General features: G+C 46.4%; 1 protein-coding gene across 3 annotated transcripts in view; it reads right to left on the reverse strand.

Annotated features, from left to right (window-relative positions):
* Positions 1 to 20678, reverse strand: part of LOC147639988 (nudix hydrolase 20, chloroplastic-like) — a 51842-nt gene that overhangs the window by 3014 nt on the left and 28150 nt on the right. For 2 of the 3 annotated variants that reach the window (XM_086775947.1, XM_086775941.1), the window contains one exon: positions 13844 to 13972. The exons of the other annotated variant lie outside the window; for it this stretch is intronic. In XM_086775947.1, coding sequence (XP_086632073.1) covers positions 13844 to 13972 — 129 coding nt within the window. The remainder of the gene's footprint in view (positions 1 to 13843; positions 13973 to 20678) is intronic. 3 annotated transcript variants of the gene reach the window in all.

The raw sequence follows: 20678 nt of genomic DNA on the forward strand, positions 1-20678 counted from the left end.
CTTCTGCGGCATCCTATGAACCTCTCAGCGAGCCCATTACTGTTGAGCCCCGCCTGTGCACTGCCCTAGAGCCATCCGCCATCACATTTCCACCCTACACTTCCTAATGTGCCTGAATCCAAATATTGAAGTACAAGCTTTAGAGATTGGAAGATAGTGTGGGATGTCACCCAACACTGGTTGCATGGGGACACCACCTACTTAAAGGAAGGGCACATAGCTGCTTATTACCTAATGAAATGAATCATCAACAATAGTATACCCCTTTGTGTAGAAATTATAGTAGGGCTCCATAGACATAGCTTGGCCCCCATGGAGAAAGGCCTCATCACTCGTTGCTGCTGCCCATGTCCCAGCACGGCCTAGCAGCTCCACTCTGATCTGCCAGCTGCGCCCAAGTCTGTCAAGGGCCAATCTGCACAGTTCATTGAGCTTTCCTCCATGGTTTATGGCATCTGTTGCATGCGGAAGCCTTGCTACACTTGATCCAGCCCTGACCCTACTGATTGGTATTAGGATTTAACCACAAGTGGTTAACAAGAATGGTTAACACGAGAGCACAAGATGAGTTCAAAGACTACGCATACTCAATCATTATGATAATGGTCCTTTTATAGGAGAGACCCCCCTTTACAAGAAGCATACATATGCTGCAACCACATATGCCACATGTCAACAAACTATGATGCTGAGTGTCCCTAAGAGGTTTCACCTACATACATCATTGCTTACCTAAGATACTCTTAAGAGGTTGGTCCCACACACACTCACTACATTTTTTTTCCCGAGAAAAGGTCCTTTCATTAGTTATATAAAAAACGCCCGTTGGGCTACAAAAAACCCTCTCCTGCTCATAAGAAAGCAGAGCAGAGATCCAATCAAGGCAGCTAGGGAGGTGCAAAAAAGTACAAATATCAGTACAAAGAACTGAGAGGCTATATCATACAATAGGAGGGGGGAAAAGCCAAAAAGGTGGCCTGTAGTGCCAGCGGGGGGTACCCGCGTGTAGGGTATAGAAGGGGCCGCTGCGCCAAGTGGTGTGAAAGGCCTGGCGCCGCAAGATCACCTCATCCGAGTCGCCCCAGATGCGGTCATACTGTCCTCGCAGGGTGTGTAACAACTCCTGCCAAATCCCCCGAACAGTCTCTGCTGGTGGCTCCAGTCTCCCCTCAAAGGCCCTGAAACACCGGGCTCTCCAGGTGAACCAGATCGTGAGGCTGCTGAGGAGCTCCCATCATAGATCCCTCTCCTGTGTCCAGCCGGCGGACAAGAAATCCGGTGAAGGAACAAGGCAAGGCTGGCCCCTAATGAATCTGATGGCCTGGCTGTCCTGCTCCGTCTCATATCCCAGAGCAGGCCCTGACAAAGTCGACCAAGCAGCGGCACCCCACGTATACATGCCCTCTGGAGAGAGGGGGGCCAGAATGCGCAGCATCCGCAGCCAAATCTGCTGCGCCTGTGGACAGTCCCATAGGCAGTGTCTTTGTGTCTCCAAAGGGTGGCCGCATCGGACGCAGGCCGCCGGAAGACCACTGTAGACAAGCCAGGTGCCAATTGCAGAGCCCCTGTGGGCGACCAACCACCACTGGAAAGTCGAGATCCTGCGTGCCTGTCGACTAGCCCAGAGCCTGGTCCAAAAATCCTCCAGGAACTCCTGTGAGAGTCCCTGTAGCCGCCAATGCTCCGATGCAGCTAGAGAGACCATCCTCCTCGCAGTCAAAATATGTCTCCCCAACCGAACAGTGTACTGGAAAAAGGTGATCTCTGTGGCCTCGGAGGATGCATAAGGATCATGCCACTCGTACTCGCCAAGGTCCCACTAGAGCCCGACCAAGGGGCGCGCAGCATATGCCCATATGCGCCACTCAGAGTCCACATCTGCAGGGTTTGGATCAATATGCCACTTTTGGGAAGCGGCGGCCACTACCCGTATCCTCTGAAAGATGCACTCTGCAACCAAAGGCGACTCCGCCTCCACTCTCTGAAGTCTGCCCTCATCCTGGATCTCATAGTAGAGGCATCTACCATCCTCAGTGCAAGCTCTGACAGCAATCAGGATCTCCAACTGTGTAAAAGCTCCCATCCATCGTAGGGCCGCTGGCTCGAGAGGCGTGAACCACTCCTCTGTGAGTGCCTCCTGAATGTCATCCCTCATAATCAGCCCCCCTCTGCTGACTCAGCCTCTCCACCTGGATTTCCTCTGGGAGACTGCAGAAGGCCTACCAGTCTCTAAAACTACGTGCTGGGCCTGCCGCCAATGGTCCCCAGGCTGGACGAGGCCGAGAACCCAGCATATGACCCTGCTCTGTGCGTACCGCTGGGCTCCAGATGAGCGGCTGTCTGGCCCGCTCCTCATCACAAGTAGGAGGTCTCTGAGAAAGCCCCGGTCTCGGCAACTCCCAAGCTCGCAGGATGCTCAAGGCAAATCTGTCCTCCCATCCTCTACTGAGGCCTGTCCTTCTCATCTCTATGAAGATCCATCGTATCTCTGGTGCCCAAGTGCCCCCTGCTAGGGGAGCTCTAGCCTGCAGTCGCTGAAAAAGAAGCTCCTTCCAAGGCTCAGCGCCTGGAAGCAGCCCCCGAACAATAAGCTTCCCCAATAAGGCTCTACTCTGATCAACTGGATCTATAATGCCCAAGCCCCCCTGGGCCAGCGGAAGAGTAATAACTGCCCAAGCAACCTTAGCCCGGGCTGGCTGACCATCCCGCCCAGACCAAAGAAAGTTCCTGATCAGCCTCTGAACCTGGCTGATGCAAGAGCTCGAGACGATCCAGCAAGACGTGATGTATCACATGGTCGCTAAAAGCACCTGATTTGTCACCACCACCCTCCCAGCCAAGGATAGCCGAGCTGTACTCCAATACAAAAGCTTCTTCCGAATGCTCAAAAGAAGCGGGGCGATCTGCTGCTCAGGTGATAAATCTAGTCCAATCTGGCATCCCAAATACCGCGCTGCTGTGCCAGGAGGAATCCATCTAAAACCCGAGTCTGGGCTCCATGCCGGAGTGGGAGCACTACTGATCCAAAAGGCCACTGTCTTCCTTGCGCCAATTGATCAATGCTCCCGAAGCTGCACTAAAAACCTATAGCGATTGCTCTGCCCTCTGAAGATTGGCCTCCTGGCCATGCAAAAACAATCCCGTGTCATCAACAAACTCAGCATCGAGCAAGTCCTCACCCCGGACAGGGAGCTGGAGTCCTCTCAAACCAACCTCCTCTGCCGTCAGATACATGCTCATAGCCTCAACAAAGAAGAGAAAAAGAAACGGGGCGAGAGGACACCCCTGACGGACTGATCTGGTCAACTCAAAACTCGGCCCCCGTCCTCCTGCCATCAGCACCTGGCTACGAGCTGTGGAATATAGAGCCACCACTCCTCGAATCCAAACTGGCTCAAAGACCAGGTGAAGCATAGTGCCCTCTAAGAAACCCCAATCGACTCTATCGTATGCCTTCTCAAAATTGAGAAGCATCACGACCAGGTCCTCACTGAGAAATCTAGTCACCGAGAAATCTAGCTCGGGCCGTCGCCTCCCAGAAGGTGAAAATGTTGTCAAGGATACTGCGCTCCTTGACGAATCCTGTCTGGGTAGCATGAATCAACTCCCCAAGGAAGGGCTGGATCCTCAAACTCAAGGCCTTTGCTAAGACCTTGTAGATAGTATTGAGGATTGTAATAGGTCTCCAATGCCGAATATCATCTGACACTCCCTCCCCCTTGGGGATAAGAAAGATCAAGCCCTCTGAAAAGCTCTGTGGCATCACCCCAGTGTCCAAAACATACTGAAAGCCCCTGCGGAGGCCTGGCCCCAAAAGGTCCCAATAGCGCATAAAAAAGGCAAGCGTCAATCCGTCCTCCCCAGGGCAACTATGGCGCGGAAGGACCCTCAAAGCCTCAGCAAGCTCAACCTCTGAAAGAGGCTCACCCAGAACTGTTCAGTGACCCTCCTCTGCACATGGGCCCACACAGTCTGTCTGCAAGCATCCCATGCCTCTGTGGCTGGCTCCACTGAAAGCAGGTCTCTACAGAACTCAGTGGCAATGGCTCTGATCTCCCCGGGCTCAGTGGCTACCGATCCGTCCTGCCTCTTGAGCTGGCGTACTCCTGCTCGAGCACGGCGAGGTCCAGTAATCTCAAAGAACTCCCCAGTCACTCTATCACCAAGTTGCGTCCACTGAGAGGCCTGGCGATGATAGTAGAACTCATGTCTCTGCTCCTCTGCCTCTCTAACCTCCTGGCGTGCCTGGCTCAGCTGGGACGCCACCCACTCACATGTAGGCTGCTGCTCCTGAAGGCGTTGGAGCGAAGCAAGGCTACGTCTCAAACGACGCTCCCGCTCTCGTGTCTCTCCCAGCCGTGTCAAGGCTACAACATGCAAAAAAGAGCTGAGCTCGATGAGTCCCTGGGCACACTGGCCTGCTGCATCCTGGTCAGAGCTCTGGCTATCATGCCATATCCTCTCAATGTCCTCAGAAAGACTAGGATCTGTAAGTACCCTCTCTAGGATCCTCAACTGCCTTACCAAGGTTTAGAATCAGATGGCAACAAGGATGGGGGCCATGTCTTCACTCCCAATGTACCTAATCCCCACAAGGGACAGGGGACGGGGACGGGGACGGGGACGGGAACGGGACAGGGGACGACCGTATGTAGGGAATGGGGACGGGGGTAGCAACGGCACTTAAAAATCACTTTGTCGGCGCCACCCACTCGCCTACACGGGCAAAGCTTGCATTCCCAAGGCCGTGCACCGCCTCCATGAAAATTGAGGGAGAACTTGAGTGTGAGGGTGAGTGGGGGTGTGTGTGCACTCTCTGTGTGTGTGTGTGTGTGAAGCTTGAGAGAGTGTGTGAGTCTTGAGAGGCTAGAGCTTGCTTGTGCGAGAGCTTGAAACTTGAGACCTTGGCCCTTGAGGCTTGCTGCTTGAGGGAGAGAGAGAGTGTGTGTGTGTGAAGCTTAAGCTTGAAGTGTGAGAGGGAGTGTGTGTGTGTCTCTTCTTATAGGGAGGGAGGCAAGAGAGAGGCCAAGGCCCAAAGCCTCAAAGGCTCAAGGCCTATGGGCCAAGGCTAAAGGCCCACGAAAAGCCCTCCCCAAACAGCCCAAAAAAATGTGACTGTTGCCCAAACATCAACCTGGGGCGTTCCTATGCAGCCGTCCCTCACAACCGTCCCCTCTTGGATCCGTCCCCGGAATGCCGTCCCTTGTGAGGGACGCCCAGCTGGGGACGTCCGTCCATCCCCGTCCGTCCCCGTCCCAAAGTGTTCCCAGGACGGCGTCCCCCCGTTCCAAGGATCTTATGCTATATTTGCTTTTTCATTTGGTTGCTGCTTTTTGACGTCGTAGGTAGAAGTAGCAGAGTTTGCAGAGTCTTCATCAGCTTTCAACATTGCAAGTCATTTCCAACACTCTTCAATGGCTTGTGGCAGTAATGACACTTTCCTTTCTACTTCTTGGTGTCAATAGGTGATGAATGCACTTTACCTTTGTCCCTAAAGAAGAAGGCTTGGTTTTCTCTCCTTGCATTAACCCTCAGGTTGTCTAGCTCCCGCATCACGTATAGACTCGTGCTTCATTACGGGACTAGAACATGGTCTCGAGGACAACCCAAGCAGCCCTTTCCGAGTTGCAAGATTGGATGTGAGGAATAATGGATTGCTTGATTGAAAGAGCGATCATGGCCATTGCTTGGGAATCATAAACATCCCACTGTCTTTGATCTTTAGTGAGTGGAGGCAGTTGTGCTAGAGTACCTGTCACCACTTGAGCTATAGTTTGGGTCCCCCTTCCTATTGTGGTTGACGTTGCTGAAGAGATAGTGGTTCCTACTATTGTGGGACGAGGCTCTTACCCCGTAGCAATCTCCTAGAAACCCTTCGCTATCAAAAGACTCTAGTGAATAGTTGGAACTGTCAAGATGGTCTTCGGTTGTTGTCATGAATCCACTTAACCCAGAAAAGTTGGAAGCTCATGATACCAAGTGTCTCTAAGAGGTGTAAGCGTGAGCTGAGAGCCTCCCTACGGCCTGTGCCTGCCCGCCTTCGCCCTCCCCCTCCCCAGCCCGCCTTAGCCCTCCTTCCCCCTGTCGCCTCCCCTCTTCCCCTGCTTGCATTCACCCCTCCTCTCCCAGCTCGCTTCCGCCCCCTCCTCCCTGTTTCGCCCTCGCTCCCTCCTTCCTTGCCCGCCCTCCCATTGCACCTTCCCCCTTCGCCTTTGCCCCGTTATCTTCTTATCCGCCCGTCTGCACCCCTGTGTTCACTTTTTTTCTTTTTTCTTTTCCTCTTTTTTTTTTCTTTTTCCTTTTTTCTTTTCCCCCTCTTCATCTCTCTCTCTCTCTCTCTCTCTCTCTCTCTCTCTCTCTCTCTCTCTCTCTCTCTCTCTCTCTCTCTCTCTCTCTCTCTCTCTCTCTCTCTCTCTCTCTCTCTCTCTCTCTCTCTCTTTTCCCCTTCTTTTTTGTCTTTTTGCGCCCTTTGCCCCTTCCCTTTCTTCGCCACCTTCTCTAGCCCATCCTTGTTCCTCCGGCAACGCCCTCACGTTGTGGGCATTTCTTCATCATCTCAACAAGTTTCGGCCTTTTTTGGTCTTCGCCCACAAGAGGACTCCATGGCAGCCGCTCCGTCTCCCCTGATCGTGGCCGCCATTACCTGCCTTTCTTTTTCCGAAGCGGACCTGTAGCTTCTTGCTACAACTGTCGCATCCCTAGAGGCCTCCACTCTGGTATGCAAGATTGTCGGTGGCCACCCCGCACGTGGCCAACTCAGAGATCTTCTTCAGGCTAGCCTCCTAGGTGAGCCAGCGAAGATCGCAGATATTCATCCTTTGGGGCGTGGCTATTACCAGGTTGAGTTGTTCGACTCACCAGCGGCGTGTGATCTTGTCATGCAGCTAAGCCCCATTGCACTACGTACGGCCCAAGCTTTCTTTGCACGGTGGCAGCATGGCTTCGACCCGGCATTTGACCCATTAGCTAGAGTTTCAGGCTTTCCTGTGACAATTTGCTTTCCAGGCCTCAAGAAGGAATACCTTCCTCTTCTCCCGGTGATTGGTGGTGGAGCCAACATTACCTTCCACGGGCTGAAGACACCAACTTATATCCGCTGGACACACTTCACTGTCGTTCAGTTATTTTTATTTTGGTGGCGGCTTATGGCTGAGGGCCCATACCAGTTCAGCTATATCCAGGACACACCCTCTCTTGCACCTATGTCTTCTCCTGAGCCTGTACCTGCTGCTGCTCTATCATATTTCCATATCCAGATAGCCACACCCACATCCCGTCCTCGGGAATATGACGTGTGGATTTTCAAGGTGCATACCTCGCCACGAGACCTGCCACATTACAGTTTCCTCTTGAAGCAGCACCCTTATCTTGGCCTAACCATCCCAGAGGCATCTCTCATCTACCACGAGATCAGTACATACCTGGACCAGGGTTCTTTGGTTTACAATGTCCCACCTGCAACACTGACATATACTCCTCGCACTCCTTCACCACCGGCTGCTAGTCCCGGTCCCTTACTCTCTCCTCCTGGTCATCCCCACTACACCGGGTGGTCTATTCCTGCTCCCCCGTTGACCTCGCCTCGACCTTCCTCCATGGCACCCATTCGCTCTCTCGGCGATGGTTCTCACTAGGACACAACAGCACCAACAAGAGCTGCAACAAAGCAATCCAATTCCAACCCTTACCATGGCAGATGAGCCCATCATTGAAGACGAACCTGTTCTCACCCAATGGCAGCAAGAGATGCAGAACCAGATGGCAGCTATGCAAAGTCAATTCCAGAAGTCTTTGGAGATCCTCACATCGCAGATGCAGTCCCCATACTCTCAACCTGCAAGTTCAACGGCTTCAATCAACACACCAGTTCCAGACGTCGACATTTTACCCCCAGGGGTAGAAGCCGATGACTTAAAAGTTATTTATCGCTTATTACAAGCATCCAAAACTAAAAAATTGGACCTGAGTCCTTTTTTGCCCAACGCAATAAGCGTATATTTGACCAATGGCTGTACAAGCTCCGCTTGTACTTCGATTCTATGGACCTCACCGATGCAAGAAAGATTACCTTCGTCGCGTCTTTGCTAAAAGACAATGCATTCTTATGGTGGCAACAACGATTGTCTGATGGGAAGACCGTCAGCACGTGGGAAAAATTCGAGCGCGTCATTTGTAAGTAGTTCATACGTGCCAATGCAGATTTTCAAGCACGATCTCGCTTACGCCATTTGACCCAAACTGGATCATTGGCCTCTTATATCTCGCAATTTACAGTTGGTACTGGAGATTTCAACATTGTCCCCAGAAGACAAACTACATGCTTTTGTCGAGGAACTTACTCCCCCACATTGCGCACGGATCTTCACAAATATGACCCAGTCGACCTTGCAGCTGCTATTCGCTATGCTGAACGCATAGCCGATATTCCAATTACACAACGGGGATCTTTGTCACAAGGTCGCCCAGGCTCTTCTACTTTCGGCAACGGCAATAAATTTGTTCATGATGGTTCCAAATCTTTTAGCGGTTTTCAACCTTAACCCAATTCTTAGCAGCAGCAGTAGTCCTTCCAGAAGCCTCGACAACAAAGGGGTTCTTTTCTGACCAACCATGGCGCCAGCAGTCTTATCAACCACGAGGATCACACCGTGGTCGTGACTCCGGACGCGACCAATCCCGTAACCCGAAGTAGTTCCTTGCTACTGCAAGTCAACAGAAGACAGGTCTATGCACCATTTGTTCCGGAAACCACCGATGGTTCGAATGCCCTAAACGATCTAGTAATCGGCAGAACTCCAATGTAGAACCTTCCACCTCTAAAGACAAGTCTCAGGCTCAGCCTTCAGATAATTCTAAAGGCAAACGTGTTATGGTTACATCCCAGCACGCATAAGCTTGCGTAATTACTTCAATGGCAAAAACACAAGATGCCTCTAAAATTCCAGCCTCCGTCCACTCAGGTGTTGACACTGATTGGCTCAATTTTCAACTATTCTCATTGACAGCGGCTGTTCTTACAATTTTGGGGCTACAACGATGGTGCAACGACTGAAGATACGCACTATTCATAGTCCACACACTTACGAGATCGAGTTGGCAGACGGATCGGGTTTTAATTGCAATACTATGGCTCCTCGACTTTCCTTCCGCATTCACCAATATCGCGATAAGATGGATTTTGAGGTTATGCCTTTATCCCAATACAATATGATCTTAGGTCAGCAATGGTTACATCAGTATGATCCTCTCATCAGTTTTCACAGCCACACCTTATAGTTTGTCAAAGATGGTAGGGACATCAATCTCCAAGGTGTTCGCAATCAACCCTCCACACCAACCTTGTCCACACTACAAGCAAAGCGGTGGGTTCATAAGGCCAGTTGTTCTTCGACACCCTTAATGGTTTTCTCTGCAAAGGAGACGGAGCCTGACTAGAATTCCAAAGTGGCATATTTGGTTCAATCCTTCTTTGCCCATTATTAAGATCGCATTTGTGTGCCTCATAGCATAAGTATGTGTAAACTCTTGGTAAAGGAACATCATGAGGTTCCTTTTGCGGCTCATCCTGGTATCAACAAGACATATCGGCTGTTGGCAGCTTCTTATTATTGGCCTCAAATGAAGCAAGATGTTATAAAGGTTGTTACAGCATTTCTCTTGTCAACAAATGAAAGCAAATAGACAAGCTCCAACCGCTCTTCTTCAACCACTTCCAATACCAAATGAACGTTGGGAAAGTATCAGTATGGATTTCATTACATCTTTACCTCGTTCTTCAAAAGGTAATACACAGATAATGGTGGTGGTCGACAGATTATTCAAAATGGCACATTTTTTGGCACTATAACGTGAGCGGAGATATCTAACTCTATTAATATAGTCTCTAATGGTCTTGCCTTCCTTTTGCCTGACATTATGTAGCTACTCAACTGGGCTCCACTTGGTACCTTGGTGAGAATATCCTACCTTGAAAGCCTCTTTCAAGACTTTAAAAGTGGCCTTATCCTTAGTCTTCAAGGACCATAACCATTGGCCTACTTTGCCACCAAGGGTGAGGCCAAAGGCACTCACCTTAACTTGATATTCTACATAGCTAAAGGCATCACAAATTTGATTAAACATATCTAGATGTGGGATCAGATCTCTGGTCCCATCAAATTTTGTAATAAGTTTTGAGATTTTTGTAGGTTTATTCCGCTCTAACCTTGGTGCAAGTGCAGATTGTACTGGTGATGGAGGTGTGATACTTGCAACCACCCCCTCCCTATTTCCATGGCCAATCTCAGCATTTTTGACGTCAGCCCTGCCATGGCACAGCTGCTGTTTGAGGAAGGGTTGGTGGAGGAGTGGGGTCGAGAGGATAATATACCATAGGAGGCCCCTGTCTGATTGGTGGGTTTAGATGTACCCCTTGTGGTCCCATGTGGTACCCAGGGTAGACTCCTTGATGTGGGTACTGCTAATATACAGGTTGATCGGACTTATGTGAAGGGCCTGGGTAGACCCTTTCACCTTGATGCGACGTTCCTGGTCCCAGAGATGATGGATCTAGCCCTGGAGTTTGTGCCAGTCCTTGGGCCCTAAATTGATTTGTGAAAACTCGGATGAATCTTTTCTCATGACATTGGTAACTCCAACTTATAACTCAAAGGAGATTTCTTCTTAACAATCCGAAAAGGACCATAGTAACGTGGTCATAACTTTGAAAAAACTAATTTCATTGTTTTATATCAAGGAGAAGCCACGAACAAAAGAACCATATCACCTTCTTTGAATTCATCATGCCGAGGCGACGTCAGTTAGTTGCTTGTTGATATTGTTCCTGAACTCAAATCATCTGATCTCGAACTTGAAGAAGAACATCTTACATTTTCTTGAACTAATTGATCCACTAATGCCACCTTGTATTGAAGAATGAAGTTTGATGGCACAACTGGTGTATGACCATAAGCGGTTTGAAAAGGACTCATTCCAATTGCTGTGTGATGAGAATTGTTATTAAGCAAATTCCATCAATGGTAGATAATCTTCCCAAGATGCTAAGTGAGACTGATATAATGTCTGAGCATTTCTTCAAGAATTTGATTAACTCTTTCAGTTTGGCTATCTGTCTGTGGATGATACATTGAACTGAACAATAAATTTGTGCCAAGTGACTTGAAAAGTGAAGTCCAAAAATGTCTCGTAAACTTAGGATCTCAATCTGAAATAATGGGCTTTGGCAATCCATCTATCTTGAAAACATATTGAAGAAACATGTAAGTCTTCTTGCATGTACAAGGAGATTCTCCCAATCCAGACATTTCCGATTATGTTCCAAAGATTGAAGATGAGCATATAATCTTAATTCCAGAAAAGATTCTTAATGTACGACAGAAAGAAACTCGACAGAAGATTAGTACAGAATTCTTGGTACAATGGAAAGATTCGATGATTCACATTCAACTTGGCAAAGTAATGAAGATCTACAAACAGTACCCATAATTACTTCAAGAGCTCTTTCAACAACAACAATCGCTTATATAACCATGGATCTTATTTTAAGTGGGAGGGAATGTCACGATTGTGTCTTAATCTCTCTTAATTATCCCTAATTACTCTTAATCATTGAAGGGACACCAGTGAAAGGTCACACCCTGTCACATGGGTCATCATCAAAGGACACGTCTCTTCAAAAGGGACACATCTATTGATCAAAGGACACATCTCTACGTCCAAAGGACATAACTATTCATTCAAGAGTCACACCCTTTCATCAAGGATGTGCCTCTTCATTTGTACCTCTTGAGGCCCTATTTAACAAGGCCTCGTGTCTCAATGCAAAAACACTCAGCTTTCCGCTCTCTAATTATCTTTAGTTCTTGTATTCAATCTTAGTCATGTCTCTTAAAATATTAATAGACTAGGAAGTTCTCACAGGTTCACTAGCGGGCGTCCCCTTACCCTGAACTACACATTGGTTAAGCAAGTATGAAAACAACATGCAAATTCAATTTGCCGGCAAGCACATAAAGATGCTATGCGATGCAACATGGAAAATCCCCGTTTATAATACTATACCAAAATAGACATTCCAGGCAAGTACACGAGGTACTAGACCCAATGGAACAACAATCCTCTAGGCATTTCTGGGCGTGTACACGCAGTCACAACTCCCAACGGAAAGCCAAGTCCACAATATCACATGGGTGGTATCAATCCCTAGCATATGTAACTGGCATGGACGCCAATCCAATGTACATACATAATGAGAAAGCACGGGTGGATCAATTGGGTGGCCAAATGGTGACATTGATCCTACATTTATTGCCAAATCAAGAATTAGATAATGAGATTAGCCATGTCCACGTGTGTGCACGTAACATCCCCTCCTGCTAAACTTGAGAAGCCTGGCATCCTTCTACTCACCCTGTACTTCGATTGTTTGACTTCTAATACTTTGACTACTTGACTTTTGATACTTTGACTGTAAACCCTCTCACTGATTCCACTCTAAGTCTGGTTTGAGAACTATGCATTTGTTCCACCGTGTCCCCATGCATGCAATCTTTAAACAGCTATGGTCTCCTGCTGAGCATGATCATGCCTTATGCTCCACCTTTGGAATTGATACGAGAGCCAAAGGTATGCTCCTTTGAGCACACAACTCCCAGGGAATGCTTTCCTCTGGCTTACACCACCTCATTCTTCTATGGATATGTGCACCTTTCTTGGGACAGCTGAGTGCTTAGATGGTTGAGCCTGAATGCTATGATACCAATGTTGCATGTGGAAGCCTTGTACTTGATCCAGCCCTAAGCCTACTGATTAGGAACATTGATGATGCTTAACACAATGAATAGATAGAGAGAGAAGAGAGAGATGTACTCTGTTTTCAATGTATTGATATGATACAAAAAGATGTATATGGCTGTAAAACTTCCATGGCCTTTGGCCTTCCAAAAGGGATACCTAAGACCTCTATGGACTGACTATAATCTCCCCCAAGATTCAAGGATGGGGATCAGATGATTATAGACCAGACTAAGCCTTGCTATTTATAGTTCTTAGGCTGCCCCTGACTGCTGTCGGCCAGCAGAGGACAGCACAAATATCATTTGAATATCACTCAATGCTGCTCACTCCCCCGAATGGTTCTTATGATCTAGCTGGCTGGTGGGCTGACTTCTTTCCCTGTCAGAACCTGTTACATACCCTAAACTGATCCTACATTTACTGACAAATCAGGGATTAGCTATGAGATTAGCCATGTCCACATGTGTGCACGTGATAACATCCAAGCGGAGATAGTGGGGAGTCAGCCAACTCAGAGAGCAAAAACAGCCTCTCTGTGTGAACAGTGGTAAAGGAGCAGGAAAATGGAAGGAACACCTCATGAATTAGCTCATGCGGAAGATCTGGTAAATCAGCATGGCTTACTCTTGAGAGGTATTCATCAACAGAATCATTGTTGCACTTGTTTCACTTGAAAGGTGTCTTTAAAAATCTGGCAGCTCCACAAGGTCCCCTGAAAGGTTGTACATAAAATACTCCTTTGGATAATAAAGATTATCTCAAAGGGGGTCAACCTATTCTGTCCCAGCGCTTTGTCAGTTCTATTTCATGGTTATTGTGATCATGTGTTGTGGTTGTTTAGATCTAAATCATACTGATAGTTCAGAGGTTCTGAGATGTACTTTCTATGTTACACAAACTCCCCATCCCCTTGACCACCCTAGCCACCCCCGGTACATCAACCTGGCATAAAAATCACCACACATTTTATACCAATGTTTTAATGCATAAAAATGATGTCACTTATGTAAATGAAGATATTTAAAAAATTACAAAAATTCGCAAACACCTGTCCACCAGCAACCAAATGATCTAGCATGCCTGGATATGTTTGCTTGGTCATACTTCGCCTTGCAATCCAAAGGTGCTTTCTGCCATTAGAGTCTACTACAAAACCATTAACGTGTACCCCATATGCCTGCAAGAACAGTACAGAAAAAATGTTTTGTTTGTGTCGTTCTTTGGAGTTGGCATGTACAAATTTTCAAATTACTCCCCTGTAGCTTAAACTGCAAGGTGTATACACACACGCACACCATCACGAAGCATGAAGATTTGCCCTGAAGTCATGCAGCTCTTGTCTTGACACTCTTCTTTAATGGAAGCATAGAGGATGTAAAGCTTTTATAGCTTTATTAACATGATTAAGACTTAATTAATGAACATAAAACAAATGTTGCAGGAAAAGACTGAGTGACTGCATTGAGATGGGGGCCTTTCTTAAATAGAGGCCGAAAAGGTACAACTGAAGAGGCACATCCCTATGAAGGGGTGTGGCTCTTGAATCAATGGTTATGTCCTTAGGACTTAGGGGTGTGTCTTTAATGAATAGGCATGTCCTTTGATAGTGACCCATGTGCAAGGGTGTGACCCTTCACAGGTGTCTTTACAATTAATGAGAGATTAAGAAGAAATTAGGGAGAGATTAAGAGAGTTAGTCACAATCGTGCCATTCCCTCCCACTTAAAATAAGACTCCGGCTAAGAAGAGATGGTTTTCTTTGAAAGAATTCCTGAAGAAGTTCTGGATATTCCTGTAAGTCTTCATCACTTTGCCAAGTAGAGTCAGAATCATCAAGATCTCTACATTTAACCAAAAATTTTGTAGTGAGCTTATGTTGTGTTTCTTTCTGTCTGACATCAAGAATTGTCTCTGGAATTAAGAGTATGTGCTCATCTTTGATTTCTAGAACATAATCCAAAACATCTAAAACTGAAAAATCACCGTCCACAAACTTCTTAAGCAAGAAATATGGAAAGTTGGATGAATTCTACCCCAACAAGGCAGTAATTCCAACTTATAACTGAGAGATGAGTTCTTATTAATAATACGAAAGGGTCAATAATATCTTGGGCGAAGCTTTGGAAAGACTGATTTCACTGTCTTGTATCGATGAGGGGCAATATATAAAAATACCAAGTCTCCTTCTTGAAATTCAATGTGATGACGATGCTTATTAGCTGTGCGCTTATATTGCTCTTGTACGCTGACCATCTTATCGTTAATCTGTAATAACAAAATATCTTGCATTTCTTGAATGAGTTGGTCTGCTAAAGCCACTTTATGTTGGAGAACAAAGTTGGCAGGAACAAGGGGAGTATGGCCATAAGCTGCTTGAGAAGGTATCATTCCAATAGCTGAATGATAAGAATTATTATAAGCAAATTCCACCAAAGGTAAATATTCTTCCCATGAAGCTAATCGAGACTGAACATAATGACGCAGCATTTCTTCTAGAATCTGATTAACTCGTTCCGTTTGTCCATCTGTCTGTGGATGATAAGCAGAGCTAAAGAGTAAATTTGTACCAAGAGACCTGAATATCGAAGTCCAAAAATGTCCTGTAAATTTTGGATCTTGATCAGAAACTATAGATTTTGGCAACCCATGAAGTTTGAAGATATACTATATGAACAATATTGCAATATCCCAAGCCTGGGCTGCTTTCTTGCACAGAATGAAATGTGACATCTTAGAAAATCTGTCAACCACCACGAGAATCTGTGTATTGCCTTTAGAAGAACGTGGCAATGAAGTGATAAAATCCAGACTAATACTTTCCCAGCGTTCATTGGGAACTGGAAGTGGTTGAAGAAGACCAGCTAGAACTTGTCGCTAGCTTTCATACGTTGGTACGAAAGACATGCTGTGACAAACTTAATAACATCTTGCTTCATTTGAGGCCAATTGTATGTAACCATCAAAAGACGATATGTCTTGTTGATGCCTGGGTGTGCAGCGTAAGTGACCTTGTGATGTTCTTTCACCAAGACTCTTCGAACATAAGTATCATAAGGTACACAAATACGATCCTGATAATATAATAAACCATCCACTAATGTATATGCTCCATAAATCTTCAATTCGGAAGGAGTTGCATTCTGAGAATTAAGAATTCAAAATGCATTTTCAAAATCACGATCCTTTGAATAATAATCCTTGAAACTTTGAGGTATATCCATTTCAACTGTAGAAATAGCCAAGACCGAAGCTGGCAGCATACGACTGAGGCCATCCGCAACCACATTGGTAAGACCAGGAACATACTCAACTGTCATATGAAAATTGGCTAAGAATTCGACCCAACGCGCTTGCCTAGCATTCATAACTGGCTGCGTGAATATGTATTTCAAAGAATGATAATCTGTTTTCACCACTGAATTCACACCAAGGAAATAATGTTTCCATGCACGATAGGCATGAACAATAGCCAAAAATTCCTTGTCATATACTGGGTATCTGACTTGAATCGCAAAGTGCTTATGACTGTTAAATGCAATAGCACGTCCTTGTTACATCAAGACGGCACCAATGGCAATATCGAAAGCATCCGTATAAACATCAAAAGGGAGAGTAGGGTCAGGAATAGCCATGACAGGAGTTGTGGTCAAAGCTGTCTTTAATCTTTCAAAAGCTTGTGTTGTGGCTTCAGTCCACTGGAATGTAGGAGCGGACTTTAAAAGTTCTGTGAGAGAGGAGCAGCTATTTCTGAAAATCGATGAACCTTTGTGTGATAGAAGTTGGCAAGTCCTAAGAAAGAACGAACATCATGGATGTTTGTGGGAGTTAGCCAATTGACAATAACCTGTATTTTCTTCGGATCCACAGAAATACCGTCTGCTGAAACAACATGTCCGAGGTACTCCAAGGATGTTTTGAAGAATTCATTTTTGCCTAGATTAATATAAAGAGCATTGTCACGAAGCACCTGGAAGATGATCTTAAGATGTGCCTTGTGTTCTTCCATATTACGACTGAACACCAAGATGTCGTCAAGATAGATAATAACGAACTTGTCCAAAAAAAGGTCGAAAAAGATCATTCATCAAGCTCATAAATGTTGCATTGGTTAACCCGAATGGCATGACTAGGTACTCGTAATGACCATATTTTGTGCGAAAAGTTGTCTTATATTTATCACCTTCGCGAATGCGAATCAGATGATATCCAGACTTAAGATCAATTTTGGAGAAGACCTTTGCATGGAGCAATTGATCAAACAATTCATCAATGCACGGAAGAAGATACTTATTCTTGATAGTCAACTTATTAAGAGCATGATAGTCGATGTAAAGGTGCATAGACTTATCCTTCTTTTTCACCAAAAGTACTGGAGCTCCAAAAGGGCTTTTGCTTGGTCGAATATGTCCTTTCTCCAAAAGTTCAGTAAGTTGTCGCCATATCTCCGGAGATTCCGTAAAAGAAACTCAATATGGAGCACTACCACGAAGGAGATCAATAGCATAGTCGGCTAGTCGCCGAGGTGGGAGAACCGCAGGAAGCTCCTGAGGAAAAAGATCCAAGAAAGGTTGCTTGAGGTACATCATCTTCATATCCATGTCCTCGGGAGGATCATTGGCTGAATAAACCATTAAAAGTGCTGAGGAACAACCACTCTTGCGGACCCACCGTTTTTCTTGAAGAGCTGAAAGGGTTGGTCTCGGATGCCTTCGAGTGCCACAAGCGTATCAATGGTTCCGGAAGCTAATCAGGAGATCATATTGATACAACCATTCTTGACCAAGAATCATATCATAATGTGCCAAAGAAATGACTTGGAAATCCAATTTGTCACAATAGTGCTGAATTCGAAAGGAGAGGTGTTTGGCAACGGTGTTACACAAGGATGTGGAACCATCGGCAAACTCTACTTCATAAATAACAGCACTTTGAGAAGTCCGAATCTCACCCACTGTCAATGAGCACATGAATAGGGTGATTGGAAATAGAACCTTGAAGAACCAAAACCTGAGTAGACCGCTGGGGTAACAGTGAAGAGGCAGGTTGAGCTGTGGTAGTAGCGGTGATCACCAAAGCATGTGCAACAGTATGGTGATTAACCGCACGCTTTCCTTTGTCACTAACTGGGGGTTTCTCCTCGAAAGTGGAGGGTTCAACATTAGAATTATGTCGATGGGTTGGTCTTTTGGGACACTCAAACCAACGATGAGGTCCATTGCAAATTGTGCACAATCCTGTCTTTTGTTGATCCCGCCAAGAAGGGACAGTGGAAGGACAAGGATTGCAAGATTGGTCACGTCCTTAGTCCCGTCCACGATCCAAACTGCGTGGTTGGAAGGACTGAGGACGTCGTGACTGAAAAGAAGACGATCCTTCGGATCGGCGAGGGTGTTGAGAATTATTCCATTGGGGATTAGGCCGGGAGGTAGAAGTGCCAGAAGATTCTCTTCGACTATCTCAGTTCATACGAGACCCATTGGCTTTCTGAAAGGCATTAGCTCGACCGGAAGAGGCCAAATTTCGAGAATAAATGTCTGCAACACGCTCAGCATAATGTATGGCATCGGCAAGATCGACAGGATTATATTTATGAACATCGGCACGCAGTGTGGGGTTAAGACCTTCAATCAAGGCATGGAGTTTGTCCGCTGGGAACAAGGAGTCAATCTCCAGTATCAAGTTGGTGAACTGGGAGATATAAGAGGCCAAGGAACCATTTTGGTCCAAATAGTGTAAGCAAGTACGGGCTTGGAAATCCGCATTGGCAGGTATGAACTGCTTACGGCGAACCCGCTTGAATATTTCCCACGTTGTAACCGATTTTCTGGCGTGCTGTCGTCGTTGCCACCACAATAAAGCAGTGTCTTTGAGGAGAGATACCGCAAAAATCACCTTTTTGAAATCAAAAAGGGTCATGGTTTCAAAGTATAGCCGTAGTTTGTAGAGCCATTGGTCTAAGATGCGTTTATTGTGCTGACTACCATAAGATTCAGGGGGTTTAATTTCCAATTTCTTTGTTTTACTGGCTTGTAAAAGACAATACAGAGTTTTAAGGTCGTCGCCTTCTACCTCGGAAGGAATGATGTCTTCGTCTGCTAGTACTATTGCTAAAATATCTGCTGCTGGTACTGAACTCGTGTGGGAGTGGCGGTCCATGTGGAGCTGCTGGATCTGTGAAGCCAAGGATGCCATGAACTCCTAAAGTTGCTGTTGGAACTGCTGTTGAAGTTGTTGCAAAGCTTGCTACCATTCTGGAGGAGCCGGTGTGTCAATAGGTTCCGCCATGAGAGAAGATGCTGATGTAGAGGCTGCATGGTGACAAGGCTCTGGGGGTTTTTGCTGCTGATAACGCCGCTGGGCTCTAGTAAGAAACATCAGCTAGAGGGTGCGGCATCTGTAAATCCCCTGAGGAGAGGCTACGTACTGGTGAAGCGGCTATGGACCATCTAGTATAATGAGGGCGATCCTCTGGGAGGACTGGGCTCGCACGAGAGTCTGCTGCTAGAGAAGAAGTTACTAGAGTAGGGGCAACTGCTGGTGTCAAAGGTGTATAATGTTGTGTAGAAGGGCGCACAGTGAACGAAGATGGATAAACATTCTCAAAATAGGTGCAATATTCATGAAAAATGATGCTACACTCGAGAAGGATAGCGCCCAGATAAGGATGAAGTACGAACATAGATCACCCACACATCGAACTCTCTGAGGTGAGAAGCCGGTGTGGCTATCTCAACACGGTAATGAGTGGGTTGTAAAGAGGGGGCACACTCACTGGAACAGGGGCAGAGACCGGTGGGGAAACACGGGTAGGAGAGGGCACTATGGACTATGAGAGTGTATCTTGTAAATAACTGAATTCATAGATTTCCTCTGCCATAAGCCGTCGGAGAAGAGGGTAATGAGTGGGTTGTAAGATTTCCTCTGCCATAAGCCGTCGGAGAAGAGGGTAATGTGTGTCCACGTGATCTGGGAGGTACTCTTAAACCCGTAAAAAGTGATATTGGCCCCTGATGAGTGGAGAGCTGAAACCGGCCTCTGGTAGAAACCAAAGTGTGGTAGACTAGCAGTCACCTTTCCACTTGTAGTCCAAATATAAAAACAAATTTAATTGGAGCTAGAATGCCCCAACACTGAAATGAGAACGACACCTGTTGGCCCCAAAGCTTGGCGCCCCTTTTGGTATATTTCTTTATTCAAATTCGAAGTGATGTAAAACTGAGTACAACAAAACCAGCCAGGAGAATACACCTGTATGTCCAATATGGCAGCCTACAAGACCTCTCAGCACAAAGGATTCACAAACAGATCTGTGTCCCACAAAAGCAACACTCTATGTTTCCCTCTGATCAGCCAAGACCATTCAGCAGGGCAGCCTTGAGCACACATCTGGCATATCCCATGTACATGGTTCCACAATTCAGTTCACATATACATCCACTGTTCAATCTCTGTTTCCACTCTTTCAATCTGCTCACAAGGGGCCAGATAACACAACTCTCCAGCAGACATAAGCCAATGGAAAGAAAGAAAGATGAACCAGTTCAGAGCTTACCAATTCAGTGCGTGGTTCTGCACTCGTGAAGACAGTTCGTACCAGTCTGTACTTGACAAAGAATGTCTGTACTCTTCCCCCTGCAACCACCTGACTGTTGCACCAAATATACTCTGATAAAGCACCGCCTGCAGCTGGAAAAGCACCGCCCACTACTGTTCAAGTCTGAACAGAACTGAGAACAACTGTACTTGTCCGTACAAGTCAATAAAACCCTATTGTACCTGTCCGTACAGTCTCTGCAATCGCCTGTAAAGTACAGATCAATACCTGCACAGCAGCCGCCTGCTGTCTGTTCCTGTCAGCGCAGTCTGAATCAGTGTCGCCTGAA

This window comes from Cibotium barometz, chromosome 3, assembly GCF_041138505.1.
Source record: "Cibotium barometz isolate CiBa-2024 chromosome 3, ASM4113850v1, whole genome shotgun sequence".
Classification (NCBI taxonomy): Eukaryota; Viridiplantae; Streptophyta; class Polypodiopsida; order Cyatheales; family Cibotiaceae; genus Cibotium; species Cibotium barometz.